Source organism: Nannospalax galili, unplaced genomic scaffold (assembly GCF_000622305.1).
Source record: "Nannospalax galili isolate Female #2095 unplaced genomic scaffold, S.galili_v1.0 scaffold406, whole genome shotgun sequence".
Lineage (NCBI taxonomy): Eukaryota > Metazoa > Chordata > Mammalia > Rodentia > Spalacidae > Nannospalax > Nannospalax galili.
Genome location: NW_008357033.1, coordinates 4,575,464 through 4,591,439, shown reverse-complemented (window position 1 = coordinate 4,591,439; position 15,976 = coordinate 4,575,464). Strand labels below are relative to the sequence as shown.

Sequence of the window (15,976 nt, the reverse complement as noted above, 5' to 3'; positions counted from 1 at the left end):
AGACCAGGCTGTCCTTGAACTCACAGAGATCCACCTACCTCTGCTTCCCAAGTGCTGGGATTAAAGGCGTGCACTACCACGCCCAGTTCAATACCTATAAAGTAAGTCTGGTGACTGACCAAATGATTCCAAGATGAAGTAGTCAAGGTGTCCAAACATAAGCACTTTGGCTGGTGAACTGCCTAGGCTTTCAACCAAACAGCTATATCTGAGGGTTTCTGTTAAAGAATATTTCTACAGATCACATCCATGAAATATTAAGTCCATCTCTAGCTCCTTTTCCCACCACAATCACAGCAGTCAGATAAAGTTGAGGAGTTTATTAGGGAAATATGTGAGGCATAAGTACCCCAAGTGACAGAAAGAAAACTGAAAATGTCCCTTTAAGCCAACTGGGGACCTGGTTTTGACCTCCCCAAAACAAGGAACTGGTGGGTTAGCAACATTTTCTGGCAGCCACACTGCCAGGGCATGAGTGTCTCAGCCAAGACAGCCCCCAACTTCCCACCATGGGTGGGGAGACGACAGACTGTGGACAGAATCAGTGCAGAGGCAATGGGAACTGGAGAGAATGTCAGAGAGAGAGAGAGAGAGAGAGAGAGAGAGAGAGAGAGAGAGAGCATGAGAGGTGGATGGGACCTTAACAGAGTCCCAGCCTTTTGGCTCTGTGCACCTCCAAAACATTGACAAGTAGTTCCATAAAATGTTACTGAAAAGGGAAAATGCCTAATGCTGTTTCAGAGGTCCCTGGACTTCTCCCCTACGCCACATCACATCCCAGATGAACATGGCAGAGCCCAAAGGCCACTTTTGAAAAAAGAAAAACAAGAAAAAGCCCTGTTGCTCTTTAAGGAGAGGAGGAGGAGCAGAAGGCTGCTGGGCCTTTCCCACGTGGCCTGTGTTCTGTACAGCAACTTCCCAGCAGCAGTGTGGCACAGTTCTAGGTGAGTGTTTCACCTTTTGTCACCTGCGAAAGGAAAATGGACATTCAGATAAAATTCAAATGGACTAAAGACATTTTTAAAAAATATCTTATTTTAGCCGGGTGTGGTGGTGCACGCCTTTAATCCCAGCACTCGGGAGGCAGAGGCAGGCAGATCTCTGTGAGTTCAAGGCCAGCCTCATCTACATAGTGAGTTCCAGGACAGCTGGGGCTACAGGGAGACCCTGTTTCAAAAAGACCAAAAAAAAAAAAAATCTTATTTTAGATCCCATGCAGTGAGAAATGGTAGAAACGACAGTTTTAGAGTCCCAGCAACCTAAACCTAGGCAAAGCACTTGACTTCTGTATTCTGTCTGACAGCCTGTGACCACACTCACCCGTGCTTCAATGTACTCTATTCTCCGTTCCAGGGCTGTCAATTTCTCATTTAGCGTTGCAAGTCTTGACCGACAAGACATATCTGGTAAAAGGAGATTAATGTTCAGGATTAATGTCACTCCAAACACTCATACCCACACCCCCACTGTGCTGAAGAGGAATAATTTATCACGCCAAGTACACAAGGGAATTGAGGCAATGAGGTGAAATGGATATCAGGACCACAGTTGCTCAGATGTTGCTGAACATATTAAGGACAGTGAAGCGAGAATACTGGTACCCAAATGATACCGGTGCCCTAGTTGCTGGAACTTGTGCGTATATATTCTACATGGCAAAGGGAGATGGGATTAAGGTTAAGGATTCTAGGACTGGAGAGATGGCACAATGGTTAAGAACACTTGCTGTACTTCCAGAGGACCCAGGTTCAATTCCCATCACCCACATGGTGGCTAACACCCATCCCTAACTCCAGTTCCAGGGGATCCAACACTGTCTTCTGGCCCCTGTGGGCACTGCATAGACATGGTGCACTTACATACATGCAGGCAAAACACTCATGCACATAAAATTAAAATAACCAAACATTTAACAACAACAACAACAAAAAAAAAACAGGTTAAGGATTCTGGGGTTTACCCTGGATTTTTCAGGTTGGTCTAATCTAACTTCAAGTCTGTAAACATAGATGAGAGATCAAGAAAGGGGATCATACAAGATCTGAGAGAAGGTTCAAAGCACGAGAGGGTCTCACCCTGCCCCTGCTGGTTGTGAAGGGGAAAAGAGACCATAAGTCAAGATATACAAGTGACCTTTAGCTATAGTAGTAGTAGTAGTAGTGTGTAGGTCTGAGGACAACTTTTAGGAATTGATTCTCTCCTTCAACCATGGGTTCCAGGGATCAAACTCAGGTCAATAGACCTGCACAAGTAGTTTTACCCACAGAGCCACCTCACCAGCCCAAAGTTAGCTTAACCTCAACTGAAACATGGATCTCAGCTCCACAAAGGAATAATGGGGCTAGAGAGATGATTCCAGGTAAAGAGCAATTGATGTTCTTCCAAAGAACCTGAGTTCAGGTCCCAGGACCCACACTGCAGCTCACAACAGCCTGTGACTCCAGCTCCAGGGAGGATATGATACCTCTGGCCTCTGTGAGCACCTGCACCCATGTGCACACACCCACATGCAGATATATGTGCACATACACAGTAGCCTCCACAGGCACCTGCATGCACTTGGTTCTCACATACACATAGATTTTTGGTGGTGGTGATGGTCTTTTTGAGGCAGAGCCTCCTTACAGCCCCAGATGCCAAGAACTCACTATGTAGATCAGGCTGGCCTCAATCTCAGAGATCCATCCACCTGCCTCTGCCTTTTTTTTTCTTTTTTTTGGGGGGGGGGTCTTTTTGAGACAGGGTCTCCCTGTAGCCCCAGCTGTCCTGGAACTCACTATGTAGACTAGGCTGACCTTGAACTCACAGAGATCTGCCTGCCTCTGCCTCCCGAGTGCTAGGATTAAAGGCATGCACCACCACGCCCGGCACCTCTGCCTTTTGAACGCTGGGATTAATAGTAAACTAAGCATAGCAGATTTTTTTTTTTTTTTTTAATGTGTAAAGGATCACTTTGTACTATTTATTTTATTTAAATTTTTGTTTTGGTCTTTTTGAGACAGGGTCTCCCTGGAGTCCCAGCTGACCTGAACTCACTATGTAGACCAGGCTGGCCTTGAACTCACAAAGACCAGCCTGCCTTTGCCTCCTAAGTGCTGGGACTAAAGGTGTGTGCCACCACGCCCGGCCACTATTTATTTTTTTTAACTTTAAAATTCACTGAGAATTTCAAGCCGGGCGTGGTGGCACTTGCCTGTTGTCCCAGCACGTGGGAGGCAGAGGCAGGAGGATCTCTGCGAGTTCAAGGCTAGCCTGGTCTACATAGCGAGTTCCAGGACAGCTGGGGCTACAGGGAGACCCTGCTTCAAAAAGACCCCCCCCAAAAAAAAATTTACTGAGAATTTCATACAGGGATATGAACATATAAGGTGTTTTGATCAAATCCATGCCCACTCCCTCCCCTCCAACTCCTCCTATATCTCCCCATCACTTATTCCTGAACTACTTCCTGTACTCTTCCTTTTTTTTTTTTAATGGGGCTTTTTGCTACTCTAACATCCCCACCCTCCTGCAGAAGTAACACTAAAATCTTTCAGGGATTAGATAAGAGCTCCCAAATACTTTTGACATTTTTTGGCCTTTGAAAGAGAGAATGTTGCTAAGAGGCCCAAGAACATTTGGACTTTTAGCCAAGAAACTGGCTACTTTTCTTTGGGGTCTTTTTACCCTAACTGCCTAGCCAATTCCTGCCTCCTATTCTTGTCACACAATTCTCTCAAGAGGTTACCCAAATTGCTGATAGGTAATAAGGATGCAGACTTCTCTGGCTTCTTCCATGCTGAACAGGGACTCAAGGTGAGGCAACTGGGGTACCCCTTCAGTGGGTCTATCTAAAAGACTCCCAAATTGCATAACTCTTATCTGTAGGAGGAAAAGAAAGTCCTTGACTGGTGAATAGGAGATGTGAAGGAGAAGTAAAGGCAAGAATAATTGGTATTACAAGTTCTAGACAGGGAACCAGAAAAAAAGTCAGCAGGGCAAATTTCAAATGTTCGTATCAGAGTCCATTGGGATTTCTTGACGAGAGCTTCCAAAAACATCGCTCTATTGGGTTCCTCCTCCTTTTTCTTTTGTTGCATAGCAGATTTTTTTTTTTTCCGTTTTGAGACAGGGTCTCCCTGTAGCCCCAGCTCTCCTGGAACTCACTATGTAGACCAGGCTGGCCTTGAACTCACAAAGATCCACATGCCTCTGCCTCCCAAGTGCTGGGATTAAAGGCGTGTGCCACCATGCCCGGCACACAGCAGATTTTTTTAAAAAAATATGTATTTTTTTATTTATTTGTCTTTTTTGAGACAGGGTCTCCCTGTAGCTTCAGCTAGCCTGAAACTTGCTGTGAAGACCAGGCTGGCCTTGAACTCACAGAGATCTGCCTGCCTCTGCCTCTAGAGTGTTGGGATTAAAGGCATGCACCACCACACCTGGCTAACATAGACATAGATTTTTTTTTTTCCCCCTTTTTGGTCTTTTTGAGACAGGGTCAACCCCAGCTGTCCTGGAACTTACTATGTAGATAAGAACCACCTTGAACTCACAGACGTCTGCCTGCCTCTGTCCCCAAGTGCTGGGACTAAAGGCATGCACCAACGCACCCAGCTTTAACAGATTTTTTTTTTTTTTAAGAAAAAGATTTTCTGAGGATCTAAGTTCAAATCTCAACAACCGCATCACACAGCTCACAGCTGCCTATAACTCCAGTTCCTGGGACACCTGAATTCGTGTACACATATACCCACACAGACACAAAATTAAAAATAAAAATTGTGGGCTGGAGAGATGGTTCAGCAGTAATGATCACTAGCTGCTCTTGCAAGAGGATTCAAGTTTGGTTCTTAGCACCCACATGGCAGCTCATGAGCATCCTTAATCCCAGTTCTAGGGATCTGATGTCCTCTTCTGGCCTCCATGGACACTGCACAACATAGGTACACTTAAATACATGTAGGTAAAACACTTATAAAATAAAAATAAATTAATTTTTAAAAATAAAATAAAAATCTTGCCTCCCCAGTGCAAGAGCTGGAATTAAAGGTGTGGGCTACCATGCCTGGCTCAAAAAGATTTTTTAAAAATCTCTGCTGGGCTTGGTGCAGACACCTTTAATCCCAGGCAGAGGCAGGTAGATTTCTCTGCATTTACATAGTGAGTTCCAGGTCAGCTGGAGCTACAGGGAGACCCTGTCTCAAAAAGACCGGAAAAAAAACAAAAAAGAATCTCAAGATCAGTGTTGACTTCTGTGACCTGGATGTTCCTCTGATAAGCCCATTAAGGGGTGGAGCCGACACCATACTGGCACTCCTGCGACTGAGTGAGGCCCAGAGACTGGGGGCAGGAGACAGATGGTGTATGCATTTCAAATATGGAAAAGGAAAAGCCTATAAGAGTACGTGTTTTCTGTAAGTCACCCCCTCCTAAATGTCATATAAACTATGCAAAATTCAAATAGGATGCCTTATGTCAATTTGTTCATCAGCGTCAAGACGGAGAGACCCTGAGTGAGTGAGGGCGGGTCTCCCAGCAGGGAGGGAAAAAATTTAGTAAAACAACCTCTGACTTGGCCAATGGTAAAATAATAAATTTATGGGTTTTTGTTGCTGTTGTTTTTATTTGAGAGATCTTGTCTCATAGCCCATACAGGCCTAAACTTGCAGTGATCCTCTCTCACCTAAATTTATGTATTTTAAGCTGCTAAATTTGTGGAAAATTGTTAAAGCAACATAAAATTAATATACTAAGGATCCAGACGGCCATTTGTCAAGCAGCAAAGAGTTTCAAGAGAAAAGACTAAGGAGAGAAAGACAATATATATACTCTTCAACCTAAGGCTGGGACATGTCCTTATAAACCCACCGGAAGCTAAGTGGAAAATGCACCAAACCCGTCACAGAATATCACAGCAACTCAGCAGACTGAAGAGCACCAGCTGCCTGCTTCCCATGATTGCATGGCTGAGTGGGAGTTGTGTATCTGCTCCCTGCCACAAGTACCACATCACATGCTGCTCACCTGGGAAAGGATTCAAACTCAAGATGTGAGGTGTGGATTTAGGCTGGGGCTATAGCTCAGTGGTGCTTTGTCCTAGTGTATGTATATAAGGTCCTAAATTCAATCCCCAGCTGAGTGGGGGTGGCAAGAAGGAAACAGCAAAAATTAAGGTAAAGAAAGGGGGAAGGAGGAAGAGGGGGAGAGAGTGGAAGAAAGGGAAGGAGAAAGGGAGGGAGGGAAGGAAGGAGTGGTGGTCTCTGAGCATCTGAGCTCTTGGACGCTGTGCACCACTATCACGCTATACCTCCTGCTTCAATAGTAACTGCAAAGGCCTTTCCAAACTAAAGAAAACTTGAAGCACATCAAATACCCTGTGGAACTGAAATGCCATCTGTAAAAAGCAGCCCTCTTCCTCTACCTTTTCCAATCTCCTTTCACCACCTCACCCAAAATGCAACCTAGATTTCCCCTTAAGTATCTTCCCTCTGCAAACTTCCCTGCCTGACACTACTCACTTTTTTTCTCAACTGTTCTCAGCACACAGGAGAAAGGTGGCATTCGAGCATGGGGACTTCCTACTGCCTCCCTCTACTGATGTTTTCATCTCAATAACCTTCACTTTTTACATCTAAAATAGCCATGCTCTCAACAGTCTCCCACATGATGAGTCAACACTTGGCTAACAACATTCGTTTTTATCTCCTCCTGGCTTGTTTTTTTTTTTTTAAAAAAAAAAAAAAAAAGCTTCAGGCTTCACTTTGACAAATCTTCCTTCCATGTGATCTTGCCTCAACTTTCATTTTATTTTATTTTTTTGAGATAAGGTCTTACTTTGTAGCCCTGGCTGGCCTGTGAACTAACAGAGATCTGCTTGCCTCTGCCTCCTGAGTCCTGGAATTACAGGTGTGCATTACCAGGCACTGCCCCTTCATTTCAAATCTAAATCATATCCCAGGTCTAACCATTTTTCTCCACTAAGATGACTTAAATGTAACTTCTAAAAGGTCTTACCAGATAAACATAATCATTGTTTTTAAAAATTTATATAAATATACGCTTTTTTTTTTTTGTCTTTTTGAGACAGGGTCTCCCTGTAGCCCCAGCTGTCCTGGAACTCGCTATGTAGACCAGGCTGGCCTTGAACTTGCAGAGATCTGCCTCCCGAGTGCTGGGATTAAAGGCATGTGCCACCACGCCTGGTAAATACATGCTTTTAATCCCAGCATTTGGGAGGCAGAGGCATGCGAATCTCTGAGTTCTGAGTTCGAGGCCAGTCTGGTCTACATAGCAAGTTCAGGCCAGCTGAGGCTATAAGAAGACCCTAAAACTAGCTGGGTGTGATGGCACAGGTCTTAAATTCCAGCAGTCAACAGGCAAACACAGGTAGACCTCTGTGAGTTGGAAGCCAGCCTGGTCTACACAGTGAGTTCCAGGGAGCTAGGGAGGTAGCTCTGTGGTTAAAGCACTTTCATAAGGACTGGTGTTCAGATTCCCCAGAAACTGGTAAGTTCCAGGTGGGCATGGCAGCCTGCCTGTAATTCCAGCCTCAGAAGGAGACGACCCCCAGAGCAAGCTGGCTAGCAAGACTAGGCATATTGACGAGCTCTGGGTTTGACTGAGACACCCTTCCTCAATGATTAAGATGGAAGAGAGGTGAGGATGATTCCTGTGTACACATGCATGTACACACACACATACACACGTGAAAAATGGGCGGGAGGAGATGAGGATGTACATTGCTATTACTTATTACTTATGTTTAAAAGTCATGAACAATGCCGGGCGTGGTGGCACATGCCTTTTATCCCAGTACGTAGGAGGCAGAGGCAGGTGGATGTTCATGAGATCGAGGCCAGCCTGGTCTCCATAGCGAGTCCCAGGCCAGCTGTGTCTATATCCTGACCATCTCAAAAAGACAAAAAGAAAAGAGAAAAAAAAATCATGAAGGAATGCCCAGCACGTAGAGGAATAGTTTGATAACCTGCAACTCTGAGGGACTACTCAAACAGCCATTAACATTTGCTCTGCAGGGTCTGGTGTCAATTTGTCTGGTATCAGCTCATAGCGCAAGTCTCCCACATTCTATTCCTTTCTCCCTTTTTGTTTCCATGTTGTGCCTTCTCATGCTCTCCTACTCTCGTTACTATTCTTCAGCATTCTTTCTCAAATGTGGCTTTACTGACACATTATCCACATACCCTACAGTTCACCTGGCAAAGCATAGGAATCAGCAGTTTTCAGTGTGCTCCCAGAGTTAATGCAACCATCACCATGGTCTAACTGGACAACATCATCATCCCTGAGGGAAACCTTGAACTTACTATTTCTTAACCTCCCCAGCCCCTGGAAACCACTAGCGGACTACGGATTTATATATTTTGAACATTTTCCTTTCTTCCCTTTCAGTGGTACTTAAGAGCTCAGGACTGTACACATTGGAAAACATGTATTACTGGGCACAGCCTCCAGCCTTTTAATTAACTAATTTTTATGTGTGAGTGTTTTGCTTGCATGTAAGCGCACCACATGCATGCAGTGCCCACAGAGGTCAGAAGGCACTGGATCCCCTGGAACTGATGGATGGTTGTTAGCCACGTGTGGATGCTGGGAACTGAACCCAGGTCCTCTGCAAGAACAGGCAATGTCCTTAACTGCTGAGCCATCTCTAAAGTCCCTGTATTTTCTTTTGAGACAGGATGCTTCTACATAGCCCAGACTGGCCTGGAGCTCACTATGTATACTAGGCTGTCCTGGAACTAACAGTGATCCTTCTGCCTCTGCCTCCCGAGTGCTAGAATTAGAAATGTGCCACTATGCTTTGCTCTCCTTTTTTTTTTTAATTAAAAAAAATTATTTTTATTTTATGTGTATGTGTGTATTGCCTGCATGTATGGAAGTGTACCCATGTGGTGCAATGCCCGTAGAGGACAGAAGAGGGTGTCGGATCTCCTAGAACTGGAGTTACAGACAGTTATTAGCTGCCATATGGGTCCTGGGATCTGAACCCGGTCTTCTGCAAGAACATTCAGTGTTCTTAACCGTTGAGCCATTTGTTGTTTTCTTTATAGACAGGGTCTCAAGTAGCCCAGGCTAGCCTACATTGTATAGCTGAGGATAACCTTAAGACTCCTGATCCTCCTGCCTCCCATCTCCAAAGTGCTAGGATCACAAGTGTGTACCACGATGCCCATTCCCCTTCTTTTTAAATCTTGCTTTCTATCTGCTGGTGCTGCCTTCTCTAGTTCCCAGGTCTAGCTTGTACATGAGCTCCTCAGCAACCACACTTGGAAATACTGACACTTTTTTCATTGTGTATGTGTGTGTGTGTGTGTGTGTGTGTGTGTGTGCGTATGTACATACAGATTGTAAGTGTTATTCTCTCCTTCCAGTATCTGTGTCCTGGGGATCAAATTCAGGTAGTCAGGCATGGCAAGTGCCTTTAACCTGCTGAGCCATCTCTCAGGCTCAATACTGTCACTTCAAACTATCAAACAGGCCCAGAATTCTTTTCAATAGTGTTTGGAAGCTCAAAAGCATTATGAATAGTATCTCTGACAAGTTGTCATTTTCTGTAAAACAAGACATATCAAAATTATGAGAGGAGAGACTGAAGGAGGCTCCCTCCCAAATAGCTGTACTGTTCTAGTTGTCAATCTGGAAAACCAATCAGAACCTAAGAATGATAGCACAGTATTGGCCTACATGGATCAACACTATTGAGGAACTGAAGATGTCCCGCTCCAGAGACTATAGGCACATTGCAGATTGTTAAGCCTATGATTGGTTCATGGGCTGGGGTGCAGCTTAGTGGTAAACCTCCAGCCTCGCATGCTTAGGGCCCTAGATTCTACCCCAGCATACACCATTTCACAGAGAAACACTGGGAAAGCATCCAGCAGCTGGACAAATCTGAAGTCTGTGCACTGTCCCCAGGTCTTCTCGTGGTGTACATGTCACCACTGCTGACAAATGCCAGTGCTCACAGTTCCTTCAAAGTTTTTGCTTTGAGATAAAGTCTCCCCTATGTAGCCCAGGCTAGCCTGGAACTAGAATTTATAATCCTACCTGTTGCTTCTCAAGTGCTGGGATTACTGGAATGTGTCACTATGCTTGATTTTCTGTCTCTGAACTATTTATCTATAACCTTAGCACTACGTTAAGTCAGCATTAAATTTATCTCAACTGGTGTGTGTGTTTTGTTTTGTGTGTTGACAGGGTCTCCTTATATAGTACAGGTTGAACCAGAACCCTTCTCCCTCAGTCTTTTGAGCGCTGGGATGCCAATATACTTGGCTCTTACACTGCTTATGAAGTCAAGATTTAGTCTTTGAATGAATCCTAAAAGCGACTAAAAATTGAAGAGTTAGATTTGCAGAGGAGAAATGTCCTTTATTTATTCTATAGGCAAGGAAATACCTACTGTGATATGTTTACATTAAATGTGAGTTACATTTAATAGAGTAGTTAGAGAATAAGACTTTATTCTTTATTTCCAATGCATTCTAGACTGAGGAAATAGGCCAGGATTCAAATTTATTTTTATTTTATGCATATGAGTGTATTGCCTGCATGTGTGTAAATGCATCTGTCATGCAATGCCCATGAAGGTCAGAAGAGAGCACTGGATCTTCTGGAACTGGAATTACCGGGCATTTGTTAGCCACCATGTGGGTGCTGGGATTCAAACCCAAGTCTTCTGCAAGAGCAGCCAGTGCTCTTAACCACTGAGCCATCTCTCCAGTCCCCAAGATTCAAATTTTTATGAACCAGAGGAAATGGCCTCCCTTAGTTTAAAGGAGGCTGCTATACTCCCTAAAGTGGTATTAATTATTGGAGTAACTACTAGGTGTTTTTTTATTTTTTCCTTTTCTTAAATTGTAGAAATTGAAGTTAGCACTTTAAAAGGAATAACTAATTAGAAAAGCATTATGATACAAGAATAAAAGTAAAATCAATTTAACAGTTCAGTGAGCCTTTAGGCCAGTTCCTAAAGACCAACAACGCAGATAGCACCAGGCTGAGAAGCTATAAATCCTAAGGAAGGCGTCAGCACAGTGGCTTGGCACAGATGACTCAAGATGAATGTGTGTGGGATGTACTTTCCCATTCGAAGCTCATAGCAGGTCTCCTCAGCTCTGTCATGTATCTACGAGATTTGTACTGCATTCCTGATTAATATAGTAGTACAAAGATGCCATAGTTTTCTTTGAGGGGGCATTTAGAGTTGCTTGAAGTTACAGCAAACCTGAGTCTTTACCATGATACAGGGTAAGTAACCATGTGCTTTGGAGAAAGGAACTAACTATTCTTCTAAGATAGCTGATGACTGTCTGAACAGCTTCTACTCTAGAATTCCAGCTTGGAAGAGTGGAGTCCCAATCTGTGCTTTACTCTTTAGTGTCAAAAGACCCTAAACCTGAGAACACACAGATGATAACACAGCAGTAACACTTAACACAGCTCTGTACTCTGGATCTTGTCAAGTTTCTAAAAAGCAGATTGTCACAGATTACAGGTCTTTCTTTCTAGACTCTGCTCTCCTGATCCTAAGGTTAATGTGTACAGAGAATCATAAAGGGAAAAGAGAATGTTATTAAAAATCTGCTTGTAGGCTGGATACAGTGACTCATGCTTTTAATTTCAGCACTCAGGTGGCAGAGGCAGGCAGAGCTCTGTGATTTAGTCCTGAGCTTGATTCTCAGCACTGTCTAAACAAAACACCCCTAGAAGAAAACTAGACTACATGAGGAGCAGGGCAAATAGATCAGTATTTCTCAAATGTTTTCAATTTACTAACCACCAGTCTAGCCTCCTTGGATCTAAATTGCAAATCCACCTACTTTTCCCATTAAATAACACTCCCTTCACTTATATTCTTTAAAAAAAATTTTTTTAAAGGAAACATGAACTCTCATTGGGTATGACTGTGTATCACTGACATATACATTTATACTATACTTTCATCAATTAGTATCTCTACCTTCATTCCCTGAGGAAATCTACTATTAAGATTATAGACCTTAGCCAGGCGTGGTGGTACACACCTTTAATCCCAGCACTTGGGAGGCAGAAGCAGGCAGATCTTTGTGAGTTCGAGGCCAGCCTGGTCTACATAGTGAGTTCCAGGACAGCTGGGGCTACAAGGAGACCCTGTCTCAAAAAAAAAAAAAGATTATAGACCTGTACATTTTGTAAGAAAATTTTAATTCAAAAAATATTTTGACCAGGTGTGCACACCTGTTATCCCAGGTCTTGAGAGGCAGAGCCAAGAGGGTCACAAGTTAGAGGCTATCCTGATCTAGAGTTCTAGGCCAGCATGGGCTATAGAGCGATAGCCCCTATCTTAGGAGGGTATTGAGATATTATTCTGCTTAGTTTTGAAGTTTTCATTACATCTCCAAAGTGTAATCCCCACACTCAGGAGATTGAGGCAGGAGGATCAAGGGGTCCAGGCCAGCCTGTAATACCAAGACTCAAAACAAAAGGAGGGGTGAGTGCAGGCAAATATGTACCATGGTGCAGGTGTGGAGGTCAGCGGACATATTGTGGGAGTTGGTGCTCTCCTTTCACCATGTAGGTCCTGGAGACTGGACTCAGATTGTCAGGCCTGGCAGCAAACACCTTTACCTGCTGAGCCATCTTGATGGTCTGAATGCACAAAGTGGTTTTTGGTTGAGGCCCAGGTTAGACAGTCTTCCTTCCTGCCTTAGCACTCCCAAGTGCTAAGATTACAAGTGCAAAACAGCATGAAACAGTCCTTAGTGCTTTCCACAGTGCCATGAGAGAGGCTTGTATCTAGTTTCTCCTGATAATTTTTTTTTTTAATGAGACAGGGTCTCATGTAGTCCAAACTGACTGAACAGGAAGATGACCTTGAGCTCCTGATCCTCCTGCCTCCACTTCCTGAGCACTGGATTACAGGCCCAGTGTGCAGTGCTGGGGACAGAATTCAGGGCTCAGTGCATTTTAGGCAATCACTACAACTGAGCTACACCCCCAGCCCTTTGCTGATGCTTTTTGTCTTTTCCTTTTCTTCTCTAAAGGAGCTAGGGATGCCAGCTGTGTATGCTAAGTATGCACTCTACATCTGAATTGTACCACCAAAGCCAAAAATGTTTCTCTGTCTTTTTGAGACAGGGTCTCCCTGTAGCCCCAGCTGTCCTGGAACTCACTATGGAGACCAGGCTGGCCTTGAACTCACAGGCCTGCCTCTGCCTCCCGATTGCTGGGATTAAAGGCATGTGCCACCAGCCCAGCCCTTCTCTGTCATCTTTATACTACTTAGAACTCATCAGTTCTCTAGCTAGAAAATAATCGATTCATTTAAAATTCTTTTCTAAATATAGCACTCTCCTATTTACTTTAAATTGGCTAACGTTGCTAATTAATAGAATTAAAGTACAGAAAGTTGAAAAAGATCACTGGGTGTCATCTGTACATCTTGTAATTATAGGAGTCTCAGAAAGAAACATTCGGAGAACATGGGATAGAGGTCTGTTACAGATTTTTCTGTCCAGAAGCTATGAACACTCCGGAGAAAAATGAAGACAATCGACAGAGGGCCGGGCCTAGAAAGATTCTGGAAAAGCATTGTCTGGTGAAAGCACCTGCCCTGTTAGCCCCGAGGACCCACCTAGAAGAACACAGAACATCTACCATGAAGCACATAGAAGGGCTACAGAAGAGATTTTCCAAGGCCAGGAAGGACATAGTCCTCACTCCTGACCTCATCTACCACTCTCAGCACCGGCACACCCGGGAGCCGGGGAGGAATGACTAGCAGGGGAATGCCTGTGCGGGGCAATCAAAGGCATTGCGCTAAGGGGTGTCAGACTTAATCCTGAAGGAGATGGGGAAGAGTCAGGAGCCTAAACGCGATCATGACACGGCTGCGCACTGGGTGGCAAGTGGAGGCTGAAGGGAAGCGCGGCACAAACGAGGATGCAGTGCCCGAGGCTAGGCAGCGGGCCTGTGACGGGCATGAGGGGGGATGGCGATGCCACAGTCCGCTCCGGCCAGGACAGACCCCCGAGACTGTTGGTGGGGCTCAGGGTAAGGGCACTGGGCGCTGGGCGGCGCGAAGAGGAAGCAGCGGCGCGGCTTCCCTGGAGCCTCCCTCCACCCAGCTTCCCCTGCTCGCCCGCTGACCGAACGAATTGAGAAAGTCCGAGATTTTCTTGATGCTGCTGGTGATGATCTCTATGTACTCCCGGTTCGCCCAGTCCTGGTGAATCTCTCGCTGCACCGGATCCTCTTGCCCAGCCATGGCGGCCGCCTGAGGAAGAGTTAGTGCGCAGGCGCCCAGATCCGCACAGGCCGCCAGTGCGCCTGCGCCGCCAGCCCGCACCCATTTCCTAGGAGCTTGGGAAGGCGTGCGCTGTGGCCGCCGGCCCAAAGTTACGCCCTCGCCTGAGCGTTCGCAGGCCTCCCACGTCGGGGAAAAGATTCCTACACTTGGACCGTGAGGACTAAGAGCACCCAGTCCCAGGCCACACGCCCACGCCCGTCACTAGCTGCTCTGGTCCTTAGGGGACGCGCAGACTCCGCTGCTTCCACCCTCTGTTGCTCCACGTTCAGTGTGTGCAGTGTCAGCAATGATGGGCAAATCGACGAATGTTTTTTAATTATTTTTTATGTGTATGAGTGTTCTGCCTGCATGTACGTAGGTGCAGTCATTACGTTCATATAATGCCCATGGAGACCAGAAGAGGGTGTGAGATCCCCTGGAACTGGAGTTACAGGTGGTTGTTAGCTGCCATGTGGGTGCTGGGCAAGTGCAGTAGTCAGTGCTTTTAACCGCTGAGCCATCTCTAGCCAGAATCCCAATTTTAAAAAGTGCTTTTCTGCCGGGCGTGGTGGCGTACGCCTTTAATCCCAGCACTTGGGAGGCAGTGGCAGGTGGCTCTCTGTGAGTTCAAGGCCAGCCTGGTCTACTTAGTGAGTTCCAGGACAGCTGGGGCTACAGGGATACCCTGTCTCAAAAAGACAAAAAAAAAAAAAAAAAAAAAAAAAAAAAAGCTTTTCTTGCTTAGATCACAACTTCGTTTTTTAAATGTTTTATTATTTTATGTGTATGAGTGTATTGCCTACATGTATGTAAATGCACCCATTTTGTGCAATGCCCAGGGAGGACAGAAGGGGGCGTTGGGTTCTCCTGGAACTGGAGTTATAGGCAGTTAGCTGCCACATGGGTGCTGGGAATCAAATGTCCTTTGCAAGACCAGCCAGTGTGCTTAACTGCTGAACCATCTCTCCAGCACCAACACAGAATAAAAAATAAAAATTCCTTTCAATAGTGCAGTACAATGTCCAACTTATATTTTTAATAGTAGTCAGTGATGAACCAGCTGCAGTGAAATCGGTAAGGTAGTAGTTGGTCACAATTTGAGCTCCTGCAATCCTGTCCCAGGGAGATTTGGAAACTGATATCAAGAGTTGGAAAATGAAACCTTTTGCCTTATCATTTTCTTAAGAAAATACTGTAGGGCATTGTAGTGCACACTTCTAATCTCAACACTCAGGAAACTGGGGTAAGAATATTGTCCTGAGTTCAAGGCCAGCTGGACTACATCGTGAGACCCAGATGGGGGCAGGGAGGGGACAACACTTTAACAATAAGGATGGTCTTTGTAATAGTGTTTGCTATAATAATTGAGGTATGGCCAAATAGTGGTATAGTCAACCTCAGGCACTTAATATTATGCAATCACTTAAATGCTAATTATGAACGCCGTTGGCAACGTGAAAAAATGTGATACACTGAAGAGAAAAAGGCAATATAAACTCTTCTTTGATTACAACTCTGCTTGTCTTTGGAACAGCACGTTGAAAAGGCAGGAAATGCCAGCTCCTGGAGTGAGTTCTACTTCCTGCCTCTGTGTGTTTTTTTGTTTTTTTGTTTTTTCGGTCTTTTTGAGACAGGGTCTCCCTGTAGCCCCAGCTGTCCTGGATTCACTATGGAGACCAGGCTGGCGTCAAATTCAGAGATCCG

At 45.0% G+C, this 15,976-nt stretch overlaps 1 protein-coding gene across 1 annotated transcript; it reads right to left on the bottom strand.

Annotated features, from left to right (window-relative positions):
• Positions 1 to 305: 305 nt before the first annotated feature.
• Brk1 (BRICK1 subunit of SCAR/WAVE actin nucleating complex) lies at positions 306 to 14,290 on the bottom strand. The gene is made up of 3 exons (XM_008854869.3): positions 14,134 to 14,290; positions 1,321 to 1,403; positions 306 to 967 (listed from the first exon to the last, which is right to left on the bottom strand). Exons 1-3 carry the CDS (start codon positions 14,249 to 14,251, stop codon positions 941 to 943), a joined length of 228 nt encoding a protein of 75 aa, XP_008853091.1. The 5' UTR covers positions 14,252 to 14,290; the 3' UTR covers positions 306 to 940.
• Positions 14,291 to 15,976: the final 1,686 nt, after the last annotated feature.

Bases quoted from the DNA above. Each gene is read 5' to 3' on its own strand.
- Brk1 (XM_008854869.3), bottom strand. From the start codon at position 14,251: ATGGCTGGGCAAGAGGATCCGGTGCAGCGAGAGATTCACCAGGACTGG. The intron at 1,404-14,133 runs GTCAGCGGGCGA...TCCTTTTACCAG, and splicing joins GGACTTTCTCAATTCGTTCG to ATATGTCTTGTCGGTCAAGA. The intron at 968-1,320 runs GTGAGTGTGGTC...TTCCTTTCGCAG, and splicing joins TAGAGTACATTGAAGCACGG to GTGACAAAAGGTGAAACACT.